Consider the following 16,535-nt stretch of genomic DNA (forward strand, 5'->3'; position numbering starts at 1 on the left):
AGGCCGGCAAGGGTCTGGACCAAAGTCCCTGCTACACCGAATGGATCAAGCAGATCAAGAAATACCTGAACTCTTCATATCGGGACAGTAGCAAATTTCTGTTCCTTGGTTTGAGATCTCTTGGGGATTCTCTGTTGTTCCCTGCCTCTGTGTTGTGCGAGGCCAACCCTTCTAACTCAGGGGTTCGATAATGTGGATTTTCATGTTGTCCCTGTTTATGGGTTATTGTGAGAGAGTACTGCTAGTCAAATACGGGCTAGCCCTCTACTCGCTTCTCCCACTTATGATTACTTTTAATTATGAGCTTACCAGCTCTCAATTTTGTTCCACGTTTTATTATGTTATTCCAATGTTTAACTGTTTAATCCTTTGTTTCTTGGAGACTTGGCATAAGGATTCGCATTGTAATGCTCGAGGGGGAGGTGCTGCTGGGATGATGTTGGCCCTGGCGGCGGATGGCGTCTGGTTTTCTCCCCAAACTAATAGCAAGATCCTGAACTACCATCATGTGTAAGGTACTCACGCATAATGTGAGGGGTCTAAACTCCCCCCGAAAGAGAAAGACAGCTTTCTCCGTTTATATTAAACACAAGCCCGACGTCATCTGCCTTCAGGAGACTCATTTCACCACCACATCCCATCCTAAGTACTTTCACTCGCAATATTCCACTTTCTATTCCTCCGCATTCACCTCAAAATGTAGAGGAGTAGTGACACTATTGAGGAACTCCTTCCCGTTTATAGTATCCCAGACGTGCATTGACCCTTTGTATTTTTGTTTTGTGTACCTTTCTCTATTATTGTATATACAGTACAGACCAAAAGTTTGGACACACCTTCTCATTCAAAGAGTTTTCTTTATTTTCATGACTATGAAAATTGTAGATTCACACTGAAGGCATCAAAACTATGAATTAACACATGTGGAATTATATACATAACAAAAAAGTGTGAAACAACTGAAAATATGTCATATTCTAGGTTCTTCAAAGTAGCCACCTTTTGCTTTGATTACTGCTTTCCAAACTCTTGGCATTCTCTTGATGAGCTTCAAGAGGTAGTCCCCTTAAATGGTTTTCACTTCACAGGTGTGCCCTGCCAGGTTTAATAAGTGGGATTTCTTGCGTTATTGATGGGGTTGGGACCATCAGTGGCGTTGAGGAGAAGTCAGGTGGATACACAGCTGATAGTCTATTCAGTAGGACTGTTAGAATTTGTATTATGGCATGAAAAAAGCAGTAAAGAAAAGTAAAGAAAAACGAGTGGCCATCATTACTTTAAGAAATGAAGGTCAGTCAGTCAGCCGAAAAATTGGGAAAACTTTGAAAGTAAGGGCTATTTGACCATGAAGGAGAGTGATGGGGTGCTGCGCCAGATGACCTGGCCTCCACAGTCACCGGACCTGAACCTAATCGAGATGGTTTGGGGTGAGCTGGACCGCAGAGTGAAGGCAAAAGGGCCAACAAGTGCTAAGCATCTCTGGGAACTCCTTCAAGACTGTTGGAAGACCATTTCAGGTGACTACCTCTTGAAGCTCATCAAGAGAATGCCAAGAGTGTGCAAAGCAGAAATCAAAGCAAAAAGGTGGCTACTTTGAAGAACCTAGAATATGACATATTTTCAGTTGTTTCACACTTGTTTGTTATGTATATAATTCCACATGTGTTAATTCATAGTTTTGATGCCTTCATAGTCATGAAAATAAAGAAAACTCTTTGAATGAGAAGGTGTGTCCAAATTTTTGGTCTGTACTGTATATATAACCCATCCTGCATAACTAACTACAGACCAGTCTCCAATCTCTAAACTCCTGGAGTGTCTGGTCTACTGGTCTGGCCTCATCCGCTATCTCTCCACTAACTCTCTCCTTGATCCATTACAATCTGGTTTCCGCACCCTACATTCTACAGAAACTGTCCTCACCAAAGTGACAAAGCACTTCCTGACAGCAAAATGCAACGGTAACTACTCTCTGCTCATTCTCCTTGACCTCTCTTCAGCTTTTGACACTGTAGACCATCATCTCCTACTCACTATGCTCCAATATATTAGCCTAAAGGACACTGCCCTCTCCTGTTATTTTTTTTTCATATCTCTCTGACCGCTCTTTCAGTGTATCATTTGCTGTCTCCACTTCTCCTCTCCCTCTTGCTGAGGTTCCTCAGGGTTCAGTCCTAGGCCCTCTTCTCTCTCAACAAAGCCCCAATTGGACAGACCATCAGCAGATTTGATTTCCAGTACCATATCTATGCTGATGACACACAACTATACACATCATCCCCTGACATCACCACTGCTGTATTACAGAACACGAGTGACTGTCTGTCCACTGTCTCTTACATCATGTCCTCTCCCTATCTGAAACTGAATCTTTCAAAAACTGAACTTCTTGTATGCTCTCCATCTACTAAACTATCCAAACCTGATATCCCCCACTTAGTGTGTGGCACCATCATCCCTCCTATGCAGCACGCCTGCTATCTCTGTGTTACATTTGACACAGATCTTTCATTCACCCCCTATATTAAATCTCTTGCCTCCTTATATCTGCATCTCAAAAACATCTCTAGAATCCGCTCCTTTCTCACTACGGAAACAAAAACTTTCATTGTTGCCCTGATACATTCCCACCTCGATTACTGTAACTCGCTATTAATTGGCCTCCCCCTCACCAATCTGTCCTTAATGCAGCAGCCATGGTCATCTATCTGTCCAACCGCTACTCTGATGCCCCCACCCTGTGCCAGTCATTGCACTGGTTGCCCATACAGTACAGGATTCAACTGCTTGTTCTCACTCACAAAGCTCTCCACAGTGCTGTACCCTTCTACATCTCTTCTCTCATCTCTGTATACCACCCTACCTGTGCTCTTTGCTCTCTAAAGGATTTTTGACTGACATCCACCATAATCTGAACCTCTCACTCCCGGCTTCAATACTTCTCCCGAGCTGCACCAGTTCTCTTGAATGCCCTACCTGCAGAAATTAGGTTGAATCACAATATACACAGTTTTAAGGAGCTCCCTAAAAAACACATCTTTTTAGAGTGGACTATCACATCCACTAATCTAACCCCTCTCCATATATAGACCATTTATCATCATTTCCTGAACCTGATCCTCCACCACACCCATGCACACAGAAGCACTACAGGTATTAGATGGTGACTGGCTCATGCAGCTTTATATCTACTGCCATACTTTCCCAAGATGGCTGGACCATTGTACAAAACAAACACTTTTACCTTTTTGTGTCACCACAATCTCCTCATAGATTGTAAGCTCTTGTGAGCAGGACTCATTTCTCTTGTTCTTATTATTGACTTGTCTGTTGCTATGTTATTTTTGACTGTTTGTACTTGAACCTTCTGAGTGTAAAGCGCTGCGGAATATGTTATAGATTATCATTGTTATATATAACACAGTACAGACCAAAAGTTTGGACACACCTTCTCATTCTAAGAGTTTTCTTTATTTTCATGACTATGAAAATTGTAGATTCACACTGAAGGCATCAAAACTATGAATTAACACATGTGGAATTATATACATAACAAAAAAGTGTGAAACAACTGAAAATATGTCATATTCTAGGTTCTTCAAAGTAGCCACCTTTTGCTTTGATTACTGCTTTGCACACTCTTGGCATTCTCTTGATGAGCTTCAAGAGGTAGTCACCTGAAATGGTTTTCACTTCACAGGTGTGCCCTGTCAGGTTTAATAAGTGGGATTTCTTGCCTTATAAATGGGGTTGGGACCATCAGTTGCGTTGTGGAGAAGTCAGGTGGATACACAGCTGATAGTCCTACTGAATAGACTGTTAGAATTTGTATTATGGCAAGAAAAAAGCAGCTAAGTAAAGAAAAACAAGTGGCCATCATTACTTTAAGAAATGAAGGTCAGTCAGTCCGAAAAATTGGGAAAACTTTGAAAGTGTCCCCCAAGTGCAGTCACAAAAACCATCAAGCGCTACAAAGAAACTGGCTCACATGCGGACCGCCCCAGGAAAGGAAGACCAAGAGTCACCTCTGCTGCGGAGGATAAGTTCATCCGAGTCACCAGCCTCAGAAATCGCAGGTTAACAGCAGCTCAGATTAGAGATCAGGTCAATGCCACACAGAGTTCTAGCAGCAGACACATCTCTAGAACAACTGTTAAGAGGAGACTGTGAATCAGGCCTTCATGGTAGAATACCTGCTAGGAAACCACTGCTAAGGACAGGCAACAAGCAGAAGAGACTTGTTTGGGCTAAAGAACACAAGGAATGGACATTAGACCAGTGGAAATCTGTGCTTTGGTCTGAGGAGTCCAAATTTGAGATCTTTGGTTCCAACCACCGTGTCTTTGTGCGACGCAGAAAAGGTGAACGGATGGACTCTACTTGCCTGGTTCCCACCGTGAAGCATGGAGGAGGAGGTGTGATGGTGTGGGGGTGCTTTGCTGGTGACACTGTTGGGGATTTATTCAAAATTGAAGGCATACTGAACCAGCATGGCTGCCACAGCATCTTGCAGCGGCATGCTATTCCATCCGGTTTGCGTTTAGTTGGACCATCATTTATTTTTCAACAGGACAATGACCCCAAAACACACCTCCAGGCTGTGTAAGGGCTATTTGACCATGAAGGAGAGTGATGGGGTGCTGCGCCAGATGACCTGGCCTCCACAGTCACCGGAGCTGAACCCAATCGAGATGGTTTGGGGTGAGCTGGACCGCAGAAAGAAGGCAAAAGGGCCAACAAGTGTTAAGCATCTCTGGGAACTCCTTCAAGACTGTTGGAAGACCATTTCAGGTGACTACCTCTTGAAGCCCATCAAGAGAATGCCAAGAGTGTGCAAAGCAGTAATCAAAGCAAAATGTGGCTACTTTGAAGAACCTAGAATATGACATATTTTCTGTTGTTTCACACTTTTTCGTTATGTATATAATTCCACATGTGTTCATTCATAGTTTTGATGCCTTCAGTGTGAATCTACAATTTTCATAGTCATGAAAATAAAGAAAACTCTTAGAATGAGAAAGTGTGTCCAAACTTTTGGTCTGTACTGTATATATATATATATATATCCGTCTCCATAGTTTAACAAAAGTGGTGTTTCCACATTAGGATGTCTGTTTTGGTACTTAATAAATTTGAAATAATTACGTAATTTTTGGTGTCTACAGAGTTTCTTTCACATCAAGTTAAACAAGATTGTGGTACTGTGAATTATTTCAAGTCTCCCAAGTTTCCTTCTTTTGAAAGGATAGTCCCTCTTTGCTCCTTAAAGGGTTTTTCATTTATCTTGTAGAGAAAGTTAATACAAGCCACTTACTAATACAGACGTGGACAAAATTGTTGGTACCCTTTGGTCAATGAAAGAAAAAGTCACAATGGTCACAGAAATAACTTTAATCTGACAAAAGTAATAATAAATTAAAATTCTATAAATGTTAACCAATGAAAGTCAGACATTGTTTTTCAACCATGCTTCAACAGAATTATGTAAAAAAATAAACTCATGAAACAGGCATGGACAAAAATGATGGTACCCCTAACTTAATATTTTGTTGCGCAACCTTTTGAGGCAATCACTGCAATCAAACGCTTCCTGTAACTGTCAATGAGACATCTGCACCTCTCAGCAGGTATTTTGGCCCACTCCTCATGAGCAAACTGCTCCAGTTGTGTCCGGTTTGAAGGGTGCCTTTTCCAGACTGCATGTTTCAGCTCCTTCCAAAGATGCTCAATAGGATTGAGGTCAGGGCTCATAGAAGGCCACTTTAGAATAGTCCAATTTTTTCCTCTTAGCCATTCTTGGGTGTTTTTAGCGGTGTGTTTTGGGTCATTGTCCTGTTGCAAGACCCATGACCTGCGACTGAGACCAAGCTTTCTGACACTGGCTAGTACATTTCTCTCTAGAATTCCTTGATAGTCTTGAGATTTCATTGTACCCTGCACAGATTCAAGACACCCTGTGCCAGACGCAGCAAAGCAGCCCCAGAACATAACAGAGCCTCCTCCATGTTTCACAGTAGGGACAGTGTTCTTTTCTTGATATGCTTCATTTTTTCGTCTGTGAACATACAGCTGATGTGCCTTGGCAAAAACTTCGATTTTTGTCTCATCTGTCCACAGGACATTCTCCCAGAAGCTTTGTGGCTTGTCAACATGTAGTTTGGCATATTCCAGTCTTGCTTTTTTATGATTCGTTTTCAACAATGGTGTCCTCCTTGGTCGTCTCCCATGTAGTCCACTTTGGCTCAAACAACGACGGATGGTGCGATCTGACACTGATGTTCCTTGAGCATGAAGTTCACCTTGAATCTCTTTAGAAGTCTTTCTAGGCTCTTTTGTTACCATTCGGATTATCCGTCTCTTAGATTTGTCATCAATTTTCCTCCTGCGGCCACGTCCAGGGAGGTTGGCTACAGTCCCATGGATCTTAAACTTATGAATAATATGTGCAACTGTACTCACAGGAACATCTAGTTGCTTGGAGATGGTCTTATAGCCTTTACCTTTAACATGCTTGTCTATAATTTTCTTTCTGATCTCTTGAGACAGCTCTTTCCTTTGCTTCCTCTGGTCCATGTCGAGTGTGGTACACACCATATCACCAAACAACACAGTGATTACCTGGAGCCATATATATAGGCCCAATGGCTGATTACAAGGTTGTAGACACCTGTGATGCTAATTAGTGGACACACCTTGAATTAACATGTCCCTTTGGTCACATTATGTTCTGTGTTTTCTAGGGGTACCATCATTTTTGTCCATGCCTGTTTCATGAGTTTATTTTTTTACATAATTCTGTTGAAGCATGGTTGAAAAACAATGTCTGACTTTCATTGGTTAACATTTATAGAATTTTAATTTATTATTACTTTTGTCAGATTAAAGTTATTTCTGTGACCATTGTGACTTTTTCTTTCATTGACCAAAGGGTACCAACAATTTTGTCCACGTCTGTATATTGTGATTATCCATATTGCCTCCTTTGCTGACTGGATTCATTTTTCCATCACATTATACACTGCTCGTTTATATGGTTACGACCACCCTGCAATTCATCAGCGGTGGCCGTGCTTGCACACTGTAGAAAAAAGTGCCGTCCTCTCTGATGGCCAGGACAGTGGGAGCGCACATAGACTAGTGCTTTTTTCTATAGTGTGCAAGCACGGCCACCGCTGATAGATTACAGGGTGTACATAACCATGGAAATGAGCAGTGTAAAATGTGATGGAAACATGGATCCAGCCAGCAAAGGAGGCAATATGGACAATCACAATACATTAGTAAGTGCCTTGTATTAACTTCCTCTACATAATAAAAGCTTTTTACTGAAGTGACACAACTTCTTTAAACCCCGCCGATGCAGTTCTGACAGTGCTGGGTACCCGCTGCACCCCACTTCCCTCTACAAAGCAGGAAATGGCTGTGAATTCTGCTACGACCCGCCTCAGCCAGTGATTGGGCCTTTGACACAACGAGCCATAAGTGTCCTTTATTGACCATCCGATAAAACATTCTAACTATAGACCTGCAATAGATATTAAATGGGGTTTTCCAAGGCTTTTCTACTGATAACCTTCTGACTAGGTCATCGGTATCTGAACGGTAGGGGTCCAACACCTGGGATCCCCACTGATCAGCTGTGTCCAATCCTCTTTAGCTTTGCCTTATGTATATTATCCGCCTTCTTGTCCCTGTTTTACCTATAGAGCGCTGTCTCTAAGCGGTTCCTCCCCCTTCTCTGACAGTGCGTTGATCCATGCGGGTCACGTGACGTCTTTGTCGGCCCATGTGACATGGCTCGGATTCACTGTGGGGGCGGACCGCTCTTCGTTCACCGGCGGGGGTAGGTGGAGCTACCCTTGTTATATAGCCAGCACATGAGCGGCCGTTTCACGGAGCGTGGTTCCTGTTAGAGAGGGACCGCGCACCTTCTATCTTTATGTACATTGAAGCAAAGTTGCAGTCTTGGCTACAGTACAGGCTCCTGATGTGACATAGTTTCTGATGCTGAAACGCGTAGAGCCGTACCAGTACTTAGATATGTAGAGTTGTATCAGTACTTAGATATGTAGAGCTGTATCAGTACTTAGATTTTTAGCCCTAGACCAGATGGGGCCTCTGTACTAGTAGCTCATTAGGTCTAAGCATTCTCGCAGCCTGTCCGCTGTTCCTATAGCAGCGTGTGTGGCGGTCTGCACCTTGCTCCTGCTGCTCAGACATTGTAGCGGGACACACTTCATGTATTAGCTACAGACCAGTGGTTAATGAGATAGACCTTGCAGCAGTGATTGTCCAGACTGACTGGGGCATAGGTTGGCCCAGGGTCTATGGCGTTTCTTACCCTGTGGCTATGATAACAATACCTGTCCAGCCTGCGTGGCCAATGATGCTGTAGGGTAGTAACAAAGCGTAGTTTTATTTAATTCTTTACCCCCACTACCTAGTGACTTAATAAAGATTTTTGTTTTGGTCCCTTTTAACATCCCTTTTTCCTTGTCGGTATATTCAATTTAGGGGTGTATACCTGCGATGTTATTTAAATTGTAAGCCCTTGTACAGACACGTGACAAACCGACACCACATTAAGGCCGCTTTCACTTCAGACTCGGCGCGTGAGCATAAGACAGCTCCTAGCACTGCAGGGTCACATAGCATTATATTGATTTATGATACTATGTAACCCTTACAGTTCTGGAATGTATTGGATAACACTGACAGCATTATGCCACTGTTATCCAATACATTCCAGACCTCTAAGGGTTACATAGCATCATAAATCAATATAATGCTATGGACCCTGGCAATGCTGGGAGGTCAGGACGGGAGCTGTCTTATACTCACGCTCCGAGTCTGAACTCACTCGTGAGAAAGCGGTCTAAGAGTCAGATTAAGGATAAGAAATTAAGAAAGACATTACCAAAGTAAGTGTCGAATCCTCTGCGGGTCGGAAGGCAGTCCTTTTTATAAAGGCCAAGGTGCCATTTTCCCACCATGTGTGTGGCATATCCGGCTTCCTTCAGTAACTGGGGCAGCAGCTTTTCATCAAGAGGTAGACAGTGGGGCTGACACGGCCATATTATCTCATGCTGCAGCCCCGTGTGAATCTTGGGGGACAAAAATTTAGAAAAAAATAAATAAATCAGTAGCAAGATCAATAGGCTGTATATAATAAAATATGTATAAAAGAAAGCGAGACGTGTATTATACGAGCATATATACAGCTCAGCAGGCTTCACCCACTGATGGCATATCACTAGGATAGTTTTTATTTATTTTTTACAGCTTTTGGTACTGTTCTTTTTCTAGAGTTTTACCGAGTCCTATAAGAAGGTCACAGCCAGAGAATAAAAAAAAAAAAAAAAAAAATAAAAGAAAAAAAAAAAAAAAAAAGGCATCAGAACGTCACACATTAAAATTCATGCTAACTAATGCATTTTATATTTGGTCGACTTGAAAGCAAGATCTGATTGCACACAAAAAAAAAGAAAAATTAAAATCTGCTGAACATGCCATGAATAGGGATGAGCCAACTTGTGTTTTCAAGCTCGGCGTACAAGGTTCGGGTTATCTAAGAAATCTGTTATAAATTCCGCTACCACAGACCCTAACTTATGGTCCATGGTAGCGGAATCCATAACGGAATTCTTAGATAACTTGAACCAAAACCTTGTACGCCAAACTAAAAAAACACGTTCGCTCATTCCTAGTAATGAAAAAAAATTGTACAGTTAGACCTTATGCAATGGAGTCGAATCAGGGGCGTAGCTATAGGGGGTGCAGAGGTAGCAGTTGCTACCGGGCCCAGGAGCCTGAGGGGGCCCAAAGACCCTCGTGCCATATAAGAGGACACTGGTATTATTGAAAGTACTGTACATGCTGGTCAAGTTACACCTCTGGTTGAAGGGAACGGGTTAGGTCAAGAATTTGGATTGAGGGGGGTGCCGTTTCAATTTTTGCCTCAGGTGGCATGAAGGCTATGGGCCAGATTTATCATGACACTGACAGCTCACTCCACTTTCACTTATGGCTAAAGTCAGTTTTAGCCAAGTCAGATTTATGATCGGCCCTTTAAGACTGTGATAAATGTGGTTTGACGGTAGCAGTTTATCCGTCAGTAAGCAGCTTTACAAAAGTCGCACGTTTTTATGAAAAAGTCGCATGTTCTATTAAAAAGTCTCATAAGATAAGCATGGTCCTCACTGGAGTGAAATTGCAACTTTTTAAATAGTCCCAATAGTAAATCTGTCTAGAGATTCATTTACATAAGAAAACACGCCCACTTTCAGAAAACTGGCGAGCATAGTGCAGAGCAGAAAAAAAGTCGCAAATTTTTGCGCAGTTTAAGCGATTGCGCAAAAATTTGCGACTTTTTCACTCCATTATTCTGACTTGAGCTAATGATAAATCTGGCCCTATGTGTTTCCCTGTCCCTTGCCACAAAGTACTGAGGGAAGGGGGAGCCTGAGAGAGAGCTGAGCGCTGCGATTGGCCAGCGCTGCAGCATGGGAGAATGAGCCGACGTCAGGTTCCCCTGGGTGGAGCCTAACTGTAAAGATACCGGAGGCAATTACCGGAGAACGGAGCGGCGCCCAGGTATACCAGTAAGTGCAGGGGGGTCCCTGGGCGCTGCTCTACATGCCTGCATAGTTACTTTAGAAGTTTAATTCTGATGAAAGGTCCTCTTTAAGCTACACCCCTGAGTCGAATCGATCGATCTGCACCAGTACTAAGGCATAATAGGGTTACAAATGATGGCTATGTTTGTGCAAAAAAAAAAAAATGCAACTTTTCCCGCTGCTAAGTGGACGGAGTGAAATACGGTGGGAAAGGCCAACAACCCTCTAACAGATTTATTATTACTAAAAAAGTTAAAAGCAAAAGTTAGAGCAACTCCAAGCCTCCTCATAGCCGGCATCAATTTAGTTTTCTGTCTTTAGAACAGTCCCAGAAACACCACGATTTTGAAGAGGTGCACCTTTTCATAAATTTGGCACATTTTACTTTACTTTTTGGTATATAAGGCATGTACATGACCGCATGTATTTTGTAGATAGCGAACAGCGGATCTGCAAAATACGGTTACCGGACGTGTGCATCCTGCAATTTCCACGGGCCCCATAGTCTGCAAAGTGGAGAAGAATAGGACATGGACACATGGCGTGCTGTCTGTATTATTTGTGGCCCCTTTGAAATGAATGTATCTGCATCAAATGTGCAATAAATTAGATGCTGAAAAAACAAAAAACTGTCATGTTCATGGGGCCCAAGGCCACTGTCACACAGTCAGTGTTTGATCAGTGATTGTGAGCTGAAGCCAGATGCAGGTCAGAAACACAAAAAGTGCAAATCTTTCCAATATATCTTCTCTCTATGCTTTGGCTCACAATCACTGATGGAAATCACTGATCAAACACTGACTGTGGAAGTGGCCTTAAAGCCTGTATTACACCTGCCGATTTTTTGTCAGATAATCGCTTGTTAGCGATCATCTTGCAGTGTAAGGCTAGGGCTACACGACGACATGTGTCGCGCTACAATTTTTATACTGATAGTCTATGGTGTCGCACTGCAACATGCGGCGACTGCGACACGACAGTAGAAAACTAAACCAGCTCCACTTTACACCAGTTTGATAAATCTCCCCCCAAATACCGAAGACTTTACAAATAACTAACTTAGGAGGTCGTATATGCGACACGGATCTCCATGCAGCATTAGTCCGAGTTCACACGTTCAGATCGTTCAGATTGCGGACCCATTCACTTTAATGGGTCCGCGATCCGCCCGTTCCGCAAAAAGATAGGACATGTTCTATCTTTTTGCGGAACGGAAGTACGGGACGCAGCCCCACGGAAGCACTCCGTAGTGCTTCCGAGGGGTCCCGTTCCGTGCGGCCGTTCCGCAATTCCGGATTTGCGGACCTATTGAAGTGAATGGGTCCGCATCCGTGATGCGGAATGCACACGGAACTGTGGCTGTGTATTGCGCCACGGATCACACACGTTCGTGTGAACTCGGCCTTAATCCGAAGTTTTGAGCGAAGCGACTTCAAATGTAGGATCCGAAGCTTGCGGCACTCATCACTAGTTCTATTGTTTGTGGCCCTGCCGCACGGACAGCACACAAATGACACCGATCTGCTATAGACATGTATAGGTTCTGGTGCGATCTGCAAAATATGAGGATGGGTCATAGACCAAAAACACTGTGGTTGTGCATGAGGCCAAGGAGAGCCCGAATGTCCGCAGAGCTCAGAATAAGCAGACTGCAGCTTTCAGTTTATCTACTGCCCCAATAATAAGAGAACTATGGTTGCTATGGGTAACAATGCCGAGCTAGATAGATGAAGCCCAAATCCGCCCCAGTAACCAGCTCCCGAGATCACATGACCAACTCCAGTCACATGACCCGAGAACTCTTCCACCCCTGCCCGGGCTGACCTGGTACCTGCCGCTCAGCAGCTGGCTGCGGGACGGGGTGCACAGCGGCTGCACGTAGTAGGAGCCCAGCTCCACGCCTTGGCTTCGCAGACTGTCCAGAGTCGGGGTTCTGATCTCCGAGCCGTGGAAGCTCACGTCATTAAAGCCCAGGTCGTCCGCCAGGACGAAGACTATGTGCGGTGGAAGGGCAGCAGTGGTGGCATCCTGGCAGAGCAGCAGCCCGGCCCAGAGGAGCAGCATCCCCGGCCCTGCCATGCTGACTACTGGGGACACAGTGCTGCTCTCAGGGAAACTCATGCAGGAACTGACAGCTCCGGCCCGCCCTGCACCTCCCCTCCCCTCCCCTCCCACACAGGACAGCTTTATGTCCGTGATGAACTGTCATAGAGGGAGTCATGTGCTGTGTACACCTCAGCCAGGACTATGTATAATGTATAACACTGCTGTGTACACCTCAGCCAGGACTATGTATAATGTATAACACTGCTGTGTACACCTTAGCCAGGACTGTGTATAATGTATAACACTGCTGTGTACACCTCAGCCAGGACTATGTATAATGTATAACACTGCTGTGTACACCTCAGCCAGGACTATGTATGATGTATAACACTGCTGTGTACACCTCAGCCAGGACTGTGTATAATGTATAACACTGCTGTGTGCACCTCAGCCAGGACTATGTATGATGTATAACAGTGCTGTGTACACCTCAGCCAGGACTATGTATAATGTATAACACTGCTGTGTACACCTCAGCCAGGACTGTGTATAATGTATAACACTGCTGTGTGCACCTCAGCCAGGACTATGTATGATGTATAACAGTGCTGTGTACACCTCAGCCAGGACTATGTATAATGTATAACACTGCTGTGTACACCTCAGCCAGGACTATGTATGATGTATAACACTGCTATGTACACCTCAGCCAGGACTGTGTATAATGTATAACACTGCTGTGTGCACCTCAGCCAGGACTATGTATGATGTATAACACTGCTGTGTACACCTCAGCCAGGACTATGTATGATGTATAACACTGCTGTGTACACCTCAGCCAGGACTGTGTATAATGTATAACACTGCTGTGTACACCTCAGCCAGGACTATGTATAATGTATAACAGTGCTGTGTACACCTCAGCCAGGACTGTGTATAATGTATAACACTGCTGTGTACACCTCAGCCAGGACTGTGTATAATGTATAACACTGCTGTGTACACCTCAGCCAGGACTGTGTATAATGTATAACACTGCTGTGTACACCTCAGCCAGGACTATGTATAATGTATAACACTGCTGTGTACACCTCAGCCAGGACTGTGTATAATGTATAACACTGCTGTGTACACCTCAGCCAGGACTGTGTATAATGTATAACACTGCTGTGTACACCTCAGCCAGGACTATGTATAATGTATAACACTGCTGTGTACACCTCAGCCAGGACTATGTATATGTATAACACTGCTGTGTACACCTCAGCCAGGACTATGTATGATGTATAACACTGCTGTGTACACCTCAGCCAGGACTATGTATGATGTATAACACTGCTGTGTACACCTCAGCCAGGACTATGTATGATGTATAACACTGCTGTGTACACCTCAGCCAGGACTATGTATGATGTATAACAGTGCTGTGTACACCTCAGCCAGGACTATGTATGATGTATAACACTGCTGTGTACACCTCAGCCAGGACTATGTATGATGTATAACAGTGCTGTGTACACCTCAGCCAGGACTGTGTATAATGTATAACACTGCTGTGTACACCTCAGCCAGGACTATGTATAATGTATAACACTGCTGTGTACACCTCAGCCAGGACTGTGTATGATGTATAACACTGCTGTGTACACCTCAGCCAGGACTATGTATGATGTATAACAGTGCTGTGTACACCTCAGCCAGGACTATGTATAATGTATAACACTGCTGTGTACACCTCAGCCAGGACTATGTATAATGTATAACACTGCTGTGTACACCTCAGCCAGGACTATGTATGATGTATAACACTGCTGTGTATCGGAAAATGCACCGTTTGGCATCCGTGTCCGTGATCCTATTTTTTTTCCCGGACAACGGTTCACGGACCCATTCAAGTCAATGGGTCCGTGAAAAATCACGGATGCACACAAGATTGTCATCCGCATCCGTGTCCGTGATCCGTGTCTGTTTTTACCTATCATTTTAAAGGCAAACTTGACTTAGATTTTTTTTTCATTTTTCATGTCTGTGGATCCTCCAAAAATCAAGGAAGACCCACGGAAGAAAAAACGGACACGGAACAATGGAAACCGTTTTTGTGGACCGCAAAAAAAACTTTTTTTTTATATATATATATATATATATATATTTGTGGTCATGGCTACGGCCAAGAGGTATCCGAAGAACCCTAGGGAGAAAACAACAGGAACAACCTAACCCAGCTAGGCGTGTTTTAGCTGACCTGACTAAATGGCTTGTTGTGTGCCCTAAGCCATGATCGTGGGTAGGCCTATAAGTGGGCATACCCTGTGGAAATGAGAAGATAAGGGAGGGAGGGTGGGGCACCTGAAAACACACACCTGTGAGTGAGGGTGTGGCTCGTATATGAAGAGCCTCCGCCCCTCCCACAAATGCAGGCTGACTAATCAGCCTTACCAACTTGTGGTCATGGCTACGGCCAAGAGGTATCCGAAGAACCCTAGGGAGAAAACAACAGGAACAACCTAACCCAGCTAGGCGTGTTTTAGCTGACCTGACTAAATGGCTTGTTGTGTGCCCTAAGCCATGATCGTGGGTAGGCCTATAAGTGGGCAAAAACCAAGCCAAGTAGGATAGAAAAGGAATTTGAATGGCATGTACAAACTAATCCCCAAGCCAACTGCAAGGCATCCGGGATCTAGAGCGAACATTCAGGGTATGTGAGGCAAGACCAGTAGGAAACCTACAACCCATCTTGTGGATGACAAGGCCAGAGACATGATGCTCAATATTGCGGATACTGCACAGAAGCGGAATGGAGGACCGAGAATACGTTGTGAAATGGATCATAAAACCAACTGAAACTTGTAAAGTTAGGTTCTAGTGCGAGTACTGGCAATGCCCTAGCGTCAGGAGATCGTGGGACCAAAGCCTAACTGCCTAGACTATGCAGGAATGAGGGCCAAAAAGAACCATGTAGATAGGAAGAGAATCCTTGAATAGTTACCCAGACAACAGCTATCCGCGCTTTGTTCTACTGTGCGCCCCTGAGAATTGTTTTAACGCTTGAGACGTGAAGACCGACCTACTATCTGAATCTTCTACCGTGAGAAAATGCTGGACCTTGTCCAAAATCCGATTCACCGTGGTTGTAGGGAGTCGGAGGTTAGTGGGGCAAGAAGCTATGAAGCCATAATATACAAGATTCTGTCTATGCCCTCCCATGAGTGAGGGAATGCAATGCAATGAAGCTACTGGCGAAAATGAATTCCTGGTCGTGGTAAAAAGGCAAAGACTTTGTGCGGGGACCTGGTTGACAAGATATGATCGACTACAATCAGAGACTGAAATGCTAGAGCGAATTGCCCTACTTGTTCTTCCTCTGGCAGGACCTGAACGAAAGCATGAACAATTAAAGAAAGACTAAATATGTGCGTAAGACATGACAATAATGCTGTAGGGCGAACCGGACCAATTTGCGGTCAAAACATAAAATGAGCGATCAACATGGATTATTAGGAAATTAGGGAAGCAGGTATGTATGCGATACATAGGGGCCAAATCAGCCTAGATGCACAGATGGACAACCAACCAGGCAATGAGCCCAGCAGGTTTGAAAACAGTCGTCGGGCCCCCGAAGCCATGGGGCCGAAGCAGGTAGTCGGGCCCCCGAAGCCATGGGGCCGAAGCAGGTAGTCGGGCCCCCGAAGCCATGGGGCCGAAACAGGTAGTCGGGCCCCCGAAGCCATGGGGCCGAAGCAGGTAGTCGGGCCCCCGAAGCCATGGGGCCGAAGCAGGTAGTCGGGCCCCCGAAGCCATGGGGCCGAAGCAGGTAGTCGGGCCCCCGAAGCCATGGGGCCGAAGCAGGTAGTCGGGCCCCCGAAGCCGGTAGTC

At 44.5% G+C, this 16,535-nt stretch overlaps 1 protein-coding gene across 1 annotated transcript in view; it reads right to left on the bottom strand.

Annotated features, from left to right (window-relative positions):
• Positions 1-12,750, bottom strand: part of LOC122924736 (arylsulfatase B-like) — a 199,411-nt gene extending 186,661 nt beyond the window's left edge. Inside the window, exons 1-2 of the mRNA XM_044276112.1 lie at positions 12,441-12,750; positions 8,918-9,104 (exon numbers count right to left, since the gene is read on the bottom strand). Coding sequence (XP_044132047.1) covers positions 8,918-9,104; positions 12,441-12,737 — 484 coding nt within the window. The 5' untranslated portion in view covers positions 12,738-12,750. The remainder of the gene's footprint in view (positions 1-8,917; positions 9,105-12,440) is intronic.
• Positions 12,751-16,535: the final 3,785 nt, after the last annotated feature.

Source organism: Bufo gargarizans, chromosome 1, assembly GCF_014858855.1.
Source record: "Bufo gargarizans isolate SCDJY-AF-19 chromosome 1, ASM1485885v1, whole genome shotgun sequence".
NCBI classification, from domain to species: Eukaryota; Metazoa; Chordata; class Amphibia; order Anura; family Bufonidae; genus Bufo; species Bufo gargarizans.